Consider the following 14,153-nt stretch of genomic DNA (forward strand, 5'->3'; position numbering starts at 1 on the left):
ATGCTGTAACGTTAAAAAAAAACTTTATTTTCCTCATACTGTCAGCCTGAATATGGCTGTCTGTATTCACCCTCTGTCTGAAAAACTCTGTTTTAGCACATTTTGACGGAACTGCAACAGTATTGCATTGCTAGGCAACAGGTTGGGCCCATGTGTACTTCCTTTCAGCTGATGACATTCACATACACTGCAACCAGGAAATAACTGGGACACATAATGTTTACGTTTAAAATTGTGTAAAGGGTCTAAATATTGTATATTCGTGACATCACAAATGGACAGAAATCCTGACAGCTTGTTTCAAATGCAGAGTTTCTGAATACGGGCTGTGTGTATTTCCCTGTGGATTGAGTGTTAAGATAAGATATTCCTTTATTAGTCCGGCAGTAAGGTAATTTGCAGTGTACAGCAGCAAAGGGGATAGTGCAAAAAACAAGATGCATCAGCTAACAGTAAAAAAGAGCTAAACAAAGAGTAACAAAATATGAACCATTTAAATAGGAGGTATCAAAAATAGGAGCAGTATATACAGTATTGACAATAAACAGACTATTAACAAACTTGCACAATTTCGATACTTTCACAGTATTTATATAGGACTTAAGCCTGCTTTATAAAAAAAAAAAAAACACTTTTTTTTATAATATGGGACCTTTAAGTTATAATACTTTTATTTTGTATGGGACCCACATCTTTTCATTTCCTGTCACGCTTCGTCACTTCCTTGCCAACCAAGCTCCGCTCCGTTGCTAAGGAGACCACCTGCTGCCTAGATACCGACACACGGACAGCGACTATTACTGACTTCTCTCAAAATACCGGACATTTGTTCCGTTAATTTATCTACATTTGTAAGAAACTGGAACAGATACTAGGACGCCATGGCGAGCGACCACCGGACAAACGTCCTGGTGACTTCGTGTTTGAAAACGCCGGTAGACCCGCTCACCAGAGCTCCGGTAGCTTCCTACGAGAGAGAGAGAGTGCTGCCGTACCCGGCTACCGGTCACCCGGACAACCGGGACTACGAGAGGGAGGTAAAGACACGTTAAATCACACATTACTGAGCTACGTTATTAACTCTATACTTTTACTCAAGTACAATGTTCAGGTATACTTGTACTTTCCTTGAGTATTTGTCTGCCACTTCTGAAATCCTGTTAGAAAGCTTTAAAACAGTAAACACTGAGTCAGTGGTACCAGACTGTAGAATAATGGAATACATCATGTAACCTTAATGCATGACTATATTTGGTAACACTTCATTTTTACAGGTCAACAGATTTCATGGTAATTAGGTGATAAATAGCAAGTTACCTATTGAAATTTATATGGTATTACTGCCAAATTACCCAAATATTTACCTCAAAATTGATCAAAAATTACTTTATTATAAACATGATTTAATAATTATATGCTAAAATAGTATATAATGGTTAAAATAGGGCCCTTGGGCTGGAGAAGCGGCTGCTCTTCATCGGAGGTGGAAAACCAAGACTAATAGAAGACACTTCTGATCAGCACAAATCTCACCATTGTGTGACTTATTGTCTACACAAATGTAACCTGGTAGCTAATGTCATGATTCAGGGAGTTTTTTTAAAAGAAATTTCAAAGAAGTTATTTGCTAATTATTATCTTTTTACCAGCAGACATGGAAATAAAGCATATCAATTAACTTTGAATTATTTTCCTGGAAATGTATTAAATAAATTACCATCTATTGAGAAGTAGTGGACCTGTAAAATGAAGTGTTACCATATATTTAATTTAGGCTTTAGAATTGCTTTTTAAAAATAATATTTCTTAATATAAGGAAAACCTGTCTGCCATGGTGGCAGGTGACCTGAAATTTTCACCTGCCACAGCCAACATTTACCCTGTATTTGGCAGGTGGCAGGTGCTAAATTCATTCCCTGCTTGTACTTTTAAGTTACCCCACTAATGTCAACTTACATCTCAGAGGTAAATATTGCACTTTTAATTCACTATATTTATTAAATACACAGCTAGTTACTGTTTACATGGAGAAAAAAAACATGATATGATGTAGTTCTGTACTCTACTCAGTGGTAGGCCTAGTACACAAAGTATCTAACATTGACTCCACATAACTAATAATTTAAATGCACTTAGCTAACAGAATGATATAATATTCTATAATAATATAACACTTTGAATATAACACTTTGAAAGGAACCATTCTGTGTAATGAGTACATTTACTTTTGATATTTTAAGTACATTTTGCTGATAATACTAACATTTTGAATTCAGGACTTTTACTTGCAGTGAAGTATTTTTATACTTTAACTTGTTTATTTGTTTATTTATTTTGCACAATTTAAGACTACACAACATAAAAAAAATAAATGAATAATATACAGTGCAGGAAGAGGCAAAAAACCCACTGGGCTTATCTGAAGCCTCCACCTAGAGACATGGTTAATATAAAGAAATAATATGACCACATAATAGTGATAACAAACAATTAGAACAAGATAAAAGATAATAACAATTAAAATACAGTAAATATATCAAAAAAGACACGTGTGTGTGTGTGTGTGTGTGTGTGTGTGTGTGTTTGTGTGTGTGTGTGTGTGTGTGTGTGTGTGTGTGTGTGTGTGTGTGTGTGTGTGTGTGTGTGTGTGTGTGTGTGTGTGTGTGTTGCGTGGAAGTGTATGGTTAGTGTTAGTGAGGAGGATATTGATTTAAATATCTATAAAGACTTCTGGGCAATTGTTACCAAACAACATTGTGAGTGGGAAAAAATAAAAAACATAAAAACAGATACAATACTTCTACTCAAGTACAGGGTTTGAGTACTTCTTCCACCACTGATATTAATTCTAGTGTGAAGCAACAGTTCGACAATTACAACCTCAACTATTGTTTATTTGTATTGCTTTATTGTTTTTAATCTGATTATTTTGTTATTGGGGAATGCAAATTAATATTCCTATGAGAAACTGTATTGTAATAGTTAAATAGTTCTAAATAGTAAAAGTAAAAAAAGAAGGAGTTTAAAACACCTTTAAAATGGCTCCTTTTACTGATATAAATTAGCCCTAACTAAGCTAGGTCTAACTAAAAGTCTGGTAACTTAAAATACAAGTTGTTGTAGATTTTGATAGTAATTTAAATATTTCATCGCTGCTGGTGGTGTACCAATTACCTATAATGCGAGAGGACGTGCCAAATGAAATCAATGTATTTAAATCGACAGTAAGTGTAATTTACTTTAACGCCTTGAAGTTTTGAATTGTTATGCCAAAAAAATCATTTTGAGCTCTGCAAATATAAACAAAAGATTTGGGACAAAACTAGAATTATCCTCCCAAGAACCTCATAAGATGAGAAAACACAGAGTATTAAGGTAATTTCCTTCTAATTTAATCTTTGCAACACATTGCTGATGCTGTCAACTATATTATAACCAGTGACTTTGAATGTTAAAGATTCAGATGTCTTAACAAAGTAGAAAACTACGTTTTAAGTGTTTTGTGTGGGAAAAAAAAGTTTCCCTGTATTTATTCTAACAGCTTTTAGGCCATTCTCTCAAGTTGTAATACTTTGTTATGCTTTGAACGATGATTTTCAAACAAAGCATAATAATAATGATAATAATAATAATATATTATATGCATAGTACCTACATAATAATGTTTGAGTAGCAAACCTAAACATTCAAGAGTAAAACTAAGAATAGCACACAAGAAAATTAAAGCAACAATTAATTGTTAAATAAGTCACAATACTGCTTTTGGAATGTGTTTCCCCTCCCTTCCATATTACAATCCTGATTTAATAGAGTTGTAATGTTTATATTTTTTCCAGTATACTTTTATTTTGTCTTTTGAGTGAAACAGATCTTGTCCAGTTAACAGGCAGTGGACAGTTTCAGGACAGTCCATGTGGTGGAAAGGATTTGATCTGTATAATTTGTTGGCCTGACTATTTTTGGACTTCCGTCTTGATTAGATTACCAGACGACACATTTGGTTTTTAATCCCAAACACTTAATTATCCTTTGGACATCAACACTGCTGTCCTCCCATGCAGCAGGGTCCTGCAGCAGTTGTCCCATTTCAGTGAAGACAAACGCTTCATGATAATAAATGTGAGAATCAAAAGAGCCAGACACCTGATGCAGGATGTGTGTCAGTTGAGCTCTTTCATGGTAAACTCCCCTTTGTGTCCCACCATATGGCCCACGTCGCTACTGTTAATAGGCTTATAATCCTGGAGGAGCCTGCGTGCCGCTAAGCAAGGCTGCTTTACTCCATGGTGCCTGCTCGTTAAAAATGTCCTGCATCAAGCATTAAATATAATAGTCTGGCAGCTTCAAAACAAATATAATAGTTTCAGGATACATTTCATAAATCATATAATGTATGGTTCAGATCATCAACTGTTGTTTGTTTTCTGTGGTATTAGTATTTTTACGTAAAGATTTAAGTACTTCTTCCACCACATGGACCAGTAAGAGAACAACAGCAGGCTGATGTGATGACAAAAAGGTTAAAAAGAATTATAAAAAATTAATAAATAATAAATTATCAGACAAAAATTCATACAATATCCCCAAAATATTAATAAAATAGCAGTAAATATTATTAAAATATCCCCAAAAATATTTTTAAAACATCAGAAACATATTAATAAATGATCAGACAAAGAAATCTTAAAATATTCAAAAAACATTAGCTAAATATTCAAAAGATATTAGTAAAATATCCAAAAACATTAGTAAAATATCCCCCAAAAATATTAGTAAAACATCTGAAAAATATTATTAAATTATCAGACCAAAAATCGTAAAATATCCCAAAAATATTAGTACAATTATCAGAAAAATATTAAGAAATGATCAGACAAAAAAATATAAAATATCCCAAAAAATAATTAACCAGCTGCAACATTAAAGTGATGAACACATGAATGCATCAATAATTACATACAATGAAATTATATAGATTATTCTGCAAAATGAGTGCTTTTATGTTTGGTATTTTAAGTATATTTTGATGCTACTTTTGTACTTTTAAGTAATATTTTGAATTCAGGACTTTCACTGAGGCCTCCATTGTCAACAGAAAATGCCCACTGATTGGCAAATGAGCTTTATGTGACTTTTGACCTTTTCAGATGGAGTATGAGGACTCAGGATCTGATTTCTGTGATGAAGACTATGTGGGTAAGGGTGGTCCTCTCATGATGACTGACCACAGAGCAGCAAGAGACCGCCTCGACCTGAGTGAAATATTCTTCTCCAATGAGGAGTACTACAGCAAGCTGGAGGAGCTGAAAAAGGCCCACCTTCGCACCATGGCCGAGCTGGAGGGCATGTATCGGCGGAAGCTGCAGCTCAAGGCCATGGAGCCTCTGGACCTGTTGATGCTGGAGACAGGCAGGCATAGGTGGGTGGCTGTTGGTCAACATTATGTTAAAGGGGCTCTATGTAAGAATCAGAAATAGTTTGTTAACAGTGACACCTGCGGCCGTTAAGTCAACGACAGTTAGCGTCCTGTAGCTCATGCTTGTGCTTGTATTACGTAGATGTAAGTCTAAAGGATCGGTCAAAACAGTGAGGCGACACACATGAGACTAAACTTGATTGACGGCTAAAACCACAATATCACTATACTGTATATTTCACATGCTTGGCAGTGATGTTAGCTAACCTGTCCAATAGGAAATTTGCCAGCTAGGGGTCCGTTTCGATACCAAAAAACAAACAAAGGTCCCTCCGTGAATCAAAGGCCCGTCCGATGTTGATCCTAGTTTTCCCCCCAACTTCAGTCACATTCCTGGTTTGCAAGACGGCCTTCACCAGATATAACTTAGTTTTTTTGGGCTAAGTTACTGTATGTTCAGGATCACATTAACGTTCAAATGGTAGTTTATGGACGAGAGTATTTTGAATAGGTTGCTCTCGGTTATGTTGTGGAAACTCTATGAACCGAAGTCGCGTCACATGGTAGCACATGCAAGTTGGATGACATTACAACTTAAGTGGCCGAAACTCAGAATAATGTAAGTTACATTAGCCTTCAAATGTAAATACTAGTCACTGCTGGCTGGTAGCCATAGACTGCACGTCTTTTAAAGACATGTTAATGTGTAGCGTGATCTCTGTCTGTCAAACCAACGAGATCATCACTTGCAAAGTCATGGAAAAAGATCTCTAGAAAACAGTGTGAACCCCGAACACCTATATGCATGGCAAAAGCATAATTTTCTTGCTATCAGTGAGTGCGTTTTTGTGTAATTTGGGTGAACTGATCCTTTAAATCATCATTGCTGAGCAGAGGGACTGTGGCTCTATACATTTCAAGCTGTTCTATCACTTTAATTTAGTAAATTGTGGACTTCTATATTGTACAAGTGTAATTAGAGCTGAAATGATTAATCGATTAGTTGATCGACAAAATAAAAAAATTAATAAATAATTCTGCAACTATTTTAATAATTGATTAATTGCTTGAGTTGACTTTTCAATACAAAATGTCAAGCATTTGCTGGGTTTATTTTCCTCAATATGGAGATTTGCCGCATTTATATCATTATAAATTGAAGAGCTTTGGATTTTTGACTGCTGGTGGCACAAAATAAGCTATTTGACTACGTCACTTTGGGCTCTGAGATATTGTGAGGGATATTTCTAATTCTCTAGCATTTTATAGACAAAACAAGTAATTCATTAATTGATAAAATAATTGAGAGATTAATTGATATGGAATATAGTTGCTACATGCAACCCTGAGTGCAATTTAATTGCCTTTGAGATGATTTATAATAAACTAGTATTATGAATTACAAGAATTCCAGCTCAAACTTTCACTTAATATGAATTTATTAAAGGTGCTGAATTCGAAATTCAGAGCATTTCTATTGCCTCCATGTGGCTCTCAACCTGGTGTTGGCTGAGCTGGCGGCTAGCAGCTAACAGTGCTAACAGTACAAAAAACAGCCACAGAGCGAACAGTGTTTACCTGAGGGGTAACCGGAGGGTGGGCTTTAAACTTCTGCGATGACGTCGTGGGTGGTTATCAGCTCTAATTGCTGTATGATAGCAGTGTAAAGCGGCGACGATGAGCTCGCCAGACGTGCCCACATGCAAGAACATGCACTAAAAGGCATGCAAAGCTGGCTTGGCTATGTCAACAAAGCACAGTGAAGCTTGGATTATAACACGGAGGGAGAGCGGTAGACATTACTCCTCTATATATCAAATCATTTTTTGATGCTACATTAATGCTCTGAATATGAGAACCTTTACAGATTTCACATTTTTTCCCCATGTTTTTCAGAATTAACAGTTTGCTTCATTGTTATATGCTGAGTTTGAATGATGGTGAGTAATTTTAGGTGCTTTGTCATACTAACAGTCACTGATTTATTTTTCTATTAGGCTGCCGTGGTCAAACAGCAGCCCAGCAGCTTCACGTCGTTTGAGGAAGTCGCACTCTGCTGTTGAACTCAGGAGAGGCTCTGGACAGTCAGACTCTTCAGACGAAGATGAAGCTGCCAGTTACAATGTAGAGAAAGGCCTGCTTTTTTCTCCTAAAGAACACATCAAGAACATGTGGCAGGACTTTAAGCTGTCCCCTCACAATCGCCACCTGTCGTCCTCCTCGATGCCCAGCCTGCAGGCAGACCAGAAGAGGTCACGGAAGGGAAAAGGAAAGAAGAGGCAGGAGCATAAAGACGAAGGGCAGGAGTACTGGAAACACAGATTGACCATCCCGAAACCTTTCCAGATGATGCTGCGTGAGGCTGAGAGGCGAAAGCGTGGCATAAAGTCGCGTTCAGAGATCGAACAGGAGAACGCAGAGCTGCGACGACAGCTAGAAGAATTGACAGAGTGCCAGAAGAAGTTCCGTGCCAGCCCCGTACCGGCTCATGTTCACCTCCCTCTTTATGGAGAGTTACAGGAGCGCAAAGACGAACGGCGGCGAATGAGAGAGCGAGAAGATCTTCGATCCATCCAGAAGCCCTTCAGCTTCCTGGAGAGGGAGCGACTAAAGAAGGAGCAGAAACAGCTGCATCACCCACACCAATCCGACCAGGAGAAAGCCAAACCCTTCAAGGCCAAGCCTGTGCCCAAGGCGGTATACGTAGCAGCATCAGGGGAACACATGAAGGAGGAGCAGCTGTATCGGTCCATCAAGATACAGATGAGAGCTCAGGAGATGCTCCTCAGTTCTTCAATGCCTCCCAGCATGCTCGCACGACGACTCAGCGACCGCAAGAAGACCAAAGACGGCAGCGCTGCAACCGGCGGGGACGACATCTTCTCCCACAGGCCCCAAATTAACAAAGAGGTACCTGATTTCGACGCCAGCTACCGACGCTTCCAGAAGCACCTGGAGAAACAAAAAGAGTTGAAACTTACGACTGCATGCGAACCCTTTGAATTGAGGACGTCACACATCACTTCGCACCGTGAACGCATCCTGGCCGACATCGAGAAGGAGCAGAGCAGCCCTCGGATGAAGCGCTGGCCGCACATCAGCCCCGGGCAATCTCAGACGCCAAACTCAAGTCTGTGTTCGTCCCCCTCTGGCAGCCTGGAGCTGCTGCCTACCAAAGTCACAGATGCCAGCAAAAAGCGCCAAGAGGCCGTGAGGTACCATTGTAGTACTCCAAAGGCTTCCACCATTTTAGCTGAGACAGCCTCAGAACTCAAATGTCCTGTTCAGACCTTCTGTGTTTCAAATCCCTACAGGCTGAATTTTTGTTGAACTCCTTCTCCCAGAGTCCCTGCAGTGTGCTCACAACCCCACTCCAATATTTACACCCCATAGCCGATGGTTGCACCCACCATCTGCCCCCGTCCTCCCGAAGTCCCCATCCCATCCAAACCTTCCTGCATCTGTGACCAGATTGTCTCCCTGAGTAGAAAGGTGCTGGAGCAGAGGAAGAAGGCCGAGGATGAGGAGGAGCAGTGGAAGGAAAGGCAGAAGCAGAGGGAGAAGAAGCTGCAGAGGGTGGTGTTGAAACGCGCCCAGGCCAACGACCCCCACCTGGCTCTCTCGCAGACGCACAAGACCAAACTCAAAGAATTCAGGTACCCTAAAAACAACATGACCACAGCGTGAGCAGAACCGCTGTTGAATGAACAAACCATAATTCTGTGTTCTCTGCAGGGAACAAGAGCTTGAGCGCAGGAAGGAGTACCAGCAGGAGATTAAAGAGATGCGTCAGAGAGTGAAGGGGAGGCCACTGCTGTTGGAGCAGGTTGCACAGGTGAACATCCACCTGAGCCTTAAATCAGACAGCACAGGTGTCCATGTGATCAACCCCATGAAAAGCCTGCGGTCACCCATATTGTGATCAAATTTAAATTTTTCAATACTCTGGGTTTGATTGACTAAAACAGCAAATTGTCAGCATTTATAAACATCTGTAATACTGGACATGGATCATTTGAACATAAGTATACAAACATGCTATTCTTTCTTTTTAATCCACGTATATTATGTACCTATATCTGCCCAACAAAGGGCTCTTATTTGCCCTTCCAGTCTTAAAAATATCCCCTCCTCCCCTCCAGATTGCAAACGACAACCAAAAAAAAGAAAAGAAAGAGAAGAAAAAGAAAATTAAAATTAAGAATTAAAAAAACTGAAAATTTGGAAAAGTGAAATATATTTATATATCAACCATAAAAAAGGAAAAAATATATATAACAGTACATTAAAAAGTACATAAAATCCTAATGAATATATATATATATATAAAGGTAAAAATAAAAATAAAAAAGGAGAAGAAAAACAAATATAAATGTCCAACACGGCCTCAGGGAAACAATGTAGAGCATAAGTTGTTAATGTTATCTTCGATATCTGTCGCCCATTTTAACATTCAAATCAGACGTCTGTATGACCACCTACACATTTAAAGACATAAATACAGTCTAATTACAGCAGATTCAAACAACCTCTGTACCAAATTTTTCTACAAGCCTTAGTATGGTAGAACATTTAAATTAAATAATTAGCAAATTAATTAAAACTGAACTAAAGCTTAAATTATGTTGCTGCATCAAACATACAGAAAACCAGACCTTTTGCATGACATAGTTGAATAGGGACACTCTGACTAAATAAATAAAAGACTATACAATAATACCCATACAATACTTTATTTCACAGTAAAAGTGCTTTACACATAAAAAGATGCATAAAACCATTGAAAGATTGAAGAGAGATGAGAAGACAAGCAATATAAGAATATATAACAATTACAAATTTATAAGAATTTTGTTTTCAAATGAGATTTACATGAAGATAATGAGGTAACTGAAAAGAAAACATACACTTTAAGTAAAAACCTACCTTAAAATACTGTTAGTGCTGAGCAAGCTGCTGATAATTGACCTTTTTTTGCAATCATCTACTGTAGGTAATACACTGACTATGGATAAGTACCTCATACAAAACCCACTTCAAAACACCCAAACTATCCCTTTAAGTACTGTACTTTCTGCTATACTTCTACTCCACAACATTGGATAAAGATCAAACTTTATTGATCCCTTGGTTACCTGGCAGTGTATACAGTATAAAAAAAAAAGACCCATTCAAATAATGTACATTTTAATACATCAATAATTATAATCCATTATTACACTGCTGTGTTGAATGCTCCATTCTGATTGGTAAATCACAGCGTTCTGCGGTCTGTAATTTCTCTATAACAGACCGTTGCTATGGGTGCAGCTCTGATGTAGAGCTGGATGCAGACTCTGGCGGACCGTTTTTGTGTCAAAATATTGATTTATTAAAAAATAGCCGTGTAATAAGCAGGATAATGTACAGATAGCAGGTCATTGTTGTGAAAGAATCCCCTTCAGGGCGATGAGAGACCAGTTCCAGGTGTGCAGCATCACCCTGTCGGGGATTCTTTTTACAACAATGACCGGCTAGCTGTACATTATCCCTTACATAATATACTATTATTCATTCATAATGAGTATTTTTACTTATATAGATATAATATAAGTGGAAACAAAAGATCTGAGTACTTCCAGTTTTGAGTAATGGAATGACTGCAATAGCATTTCATTACAATAAGTGCTCGGATGTATGAGTATCTCTGATGAAATCAAACAATGTAAGAGTATCGGAGTGTATTATTTCTTTACATAACAGCACAACATTGTCTCTGACTCTCTGAACTTGCTTTGATAACAGAGGAATGCCAAGCAGGCAGCGGAGAAGCGCTACACAGACGCCCTGCATGGATGTGAGCTGACTGAAGACTTTATCAGCAGTAAGGCGGCTAAATCAGGATCTGCACGCGAGGCCTCCCCATCCAGTGACAGCAAACAGAGGTGAATCTGTGAGAAAAACACACTGACTACGCTCAGAATTTAATGACCCAGTTAGTCTGACAAGAAATTAAACGTATGATAGAGATGAAACATCTGGGACGGAGTGCAGTGAAATAAGCTGATAGTTAGTTTCAAGTTATTTATTTATTGTCATATGCACAACTACAGAGAAGCAGTCATTGGCAATTAAAACCTTAGATCTCAGGCTCTAACAAAGCTTATTAAATATGTATAAAGAAAAAAACATGCAAGTAAAGACATAAAATAGTGCCAAAGTTAAAAGGGATAAAATATAACATATATAAAATAATATAATATATATTTGTACAGTAATTGCAAATTGATTTATAAACTAATTAACTATTAATATACTATTATGTTTAATTTATAAGAATACATAATATTTTTAAACTGATTATATGTTGTTTTGCCCAGAGAAGTAACTACAGCTGTCAGATAAATGTAGTGGAGTAAAAAGTGCAATATTTCCCTCTGAAATGTAGTAGAGTAGAAGTATAAAGTTGTAGAAAACGGAAATACTCAAGTAAAGTATTTGAGTAAATGTACTTAGTTACATTCCACCACTGATTAAATGTCATGTTTAATTCCCTAGTTTTTAATACAGTATTTAAAATATTAATAGAATATGTACTTTCAAGGTATTTATTGTCATAAAGCATGTTTAATGCTATTTTGAAAAGAGCTGTGCATAGAAAGTTGTTAAAGTGATTACTAGTCTACTGATTACTAATGGATAGATAGATAGATAGACAAATAGATAGATAGAACATCATAGCAGCCAGATATATTAAAATACAATAAAATATGACACAAGTACATGAACACAGATGAATAAAGATAAAGATGACACTAAATTGAATAAGGTACATTTAAATGTTTTGGTGGACCTGAAATAAAAGACAAGAGTACAGCCATCTTTAAGGTCCTAATGGTGTTATTGACTCAGAGCTGATTGTGTTCTTCTGTTTGTTAGTGATTATGAGGAGCCAGAGATGGGATACAAACCTGTTCACTACAGAAAGGTCTTCCTGGATGATGAAGACGTGGAAGCGGATCCAAACGAAAAGCACAGAGGAAGTGATGAGGTTTCACTAACTCGCCGTGATAAAGAGGACGCCAGCGGTCACCACTCGGATCAAGATTACCGTGGAGCTGATGATGACCACTCTTCAGATGAAAGTGACCACTACTCAGACGACCATGAGAATTATTCAGATGACAGCGAGCACGATGCTGACACCACACAGCAGGAAGCAGGGGAGTGATGTCATCAAACGTCATGATGCAGGTGGCAATTGCTACGTTCAAAGACTCTGACAGAGGACACGGAGCACATCAAGTGAGGAGGAACACTGGAGAGGAAGCTTCTTATTCCTTATATGATAAGATGTTATATTTTATTGTAAATATTGTGCTCACAACAATGGAAAATGTGATATTTTTAATATACACTCATTAGTTTACTCTATAGTGAGCAGTTAATTGAGATTTTAAATCATCATCATTTTGCATCATTACTGACAGACGTAACATCAGTTAAATGTGAAGCATTGTGTGATTTCTAGCTAAATACAGTACTTTTTTGCTCCATTGTGTGCACAATAAATTGCACATTTAAGGAAGTGATTTTGGATGCAGCTATAGGCTTTTTTTACAGTACACACTTTGACTTGTCATATAAGGAAAAGCACAGGTTAAACTTTACATTAAGGATGGCTCCGTTCTATTCAGGAGTCCCAGTAAGCCGTGACAGTAATGGTGTGTCCCAAATCCATACCGCATACCAATTCTATACTAATTGGCACAAAAAATCAACATACTTAACCATTTTATACTGACAGGAAATGATAACGAGACGTGCAACAAAGAGTGCTCCAGGAATGACGTATTTTTGTGGGCCAACCAGGAAGTTCATCGCCTGGTTCCCTCGGGATTTTTACATTGGGTTTTGGATTATTGCAGAAAGTAAGCTCTGTGGCAAAAACATGTTTATGATACTACATGTTTTGTTCAGCAAGATAATCTTCACAAATCACCACCACTTTTATGATTTTTGAAGTGTGAAATTGTGAATACTATCACCAGAAGTAAAAAGCTAACATTAGGCTATAAATGAACTACATCACGGTTGCATGAGTGCGAGTATACACAACGAGGCTGTGAAGGTGGACGAGTCGGCGTGTTGATGTTTATTGTAGTAATCTCATTTAGCCACTTGTTAGCAACTGCCTTTTATAAGACACATTAAGACTTCAAAATTCACAAGTGGGGTATATATTGACGTACGTTATATCGTAGAACAAAACGTGAAAATCTCTTCAGCTTGTGTTAACCACGGACCTTATTTCAGGCATCTAACTAAAAACCCATTCAGAGAACCCGTTGACTTCCAGACCGGATCTTATAGACCATGATGCATTGCTGTAGATTAAATTAGCCAACTGTATATAAAGGAGTTAGAAACATCTACAGCAGTAAAATGCAACATACACATTAATGCAGCAGTAATATTTATCCAGAAACATATATAATAGTAAAACACTAACAAGGTACATTTTACTGCATAATGAGTACATTCTGCTGATAATAGGTTTTGAATGCAGGGAAGTGGAGTATTTTCACAGTGTATTACTTCAGTAAAAGATCTGAATACTTCTGCCACCGCTATTTGGGAAACGCTGCAGGACTTTTAAACTGAAGCAGCTAAATGGAATTTGGCCGTCAAAATTTTAGTATTTACAGATGTACTTTTCCTGCTGTGACAATAATTGTCTTCCATTAAAAGGCCTAAT

The 14,153-nt window shown here is 37.5% G+C and overlaps 1 protein-coding gene across 1 annotated transcript; it reads left to right on the top strand.

The window, feature by feature from the left end:
• Window positions 1-744: 744 nt before the first annotated feature.
• fam161a (FAM161 centrosomal protein A) lies at window positions 745-12,775 on the top strand. The gene is made up of 7 exons (XM_074629223.1): window positions 745-1,037; window positions 5,148-5,419; window positions 7,414-8,631; window positions 8,905-9,072; window positions 9,152-9,251; window positions 11,201-11,340; window positions 12,335-12,775. The coding sequence occupies exons 1-7, from the start codon at window positions 882-884 to the stop codon at window positions 12,624-12,626; spliced, it is 2,346 nt and encodes a 781-aa protein (XP_074485324.1). The 5' UTR covers window positions 745-881; the 3' UTR covers window positions 12,627-12,775.
• Window positions 12,776-14,153: the final 1,378 nt, after the last annotated feature.

Source organism: Sebastes fasciatus, chromosome 3 (genome assembly GCF_043250625.1).
Source record: "Sebastes fasciatus isolate fSebFas1 chromosome 3, fSebFas1.pri, whole genome shotgun sequence".
In the NCBI taxonomy this organism is placed as follows: Eukaryota; Metazoa; Chordata; class Actinopteri; order Perciformes; family Sebastidae; genus Sebastes; species Sebastes fasciatus.

Bases quoted from the DNA above. Each gene is read 5' to 3' on its own strand.
- fam161a (XM_074629223.1), top strand. From the start codon at position 882: ATGGCGAGCGACCACCGGACAAACGTCCTGGTGACTTCGTGTTTGAAA. The intron at 8,632-8,904 runs GTACCATTGTAG...CTCCCTGAGTAG, and splicing joins AAGCGCCAAGAGGCCGTGAG to AAAGGTGCTGGAGCAGAGGA. The intron at 9,073-9,151 runs GTACCCTAAAAA...TGTTCTCTGCAG, and splicing joins ACCAAACTCAAAGAATTCAG to GGAACAAGAGCTTGAGCGCA.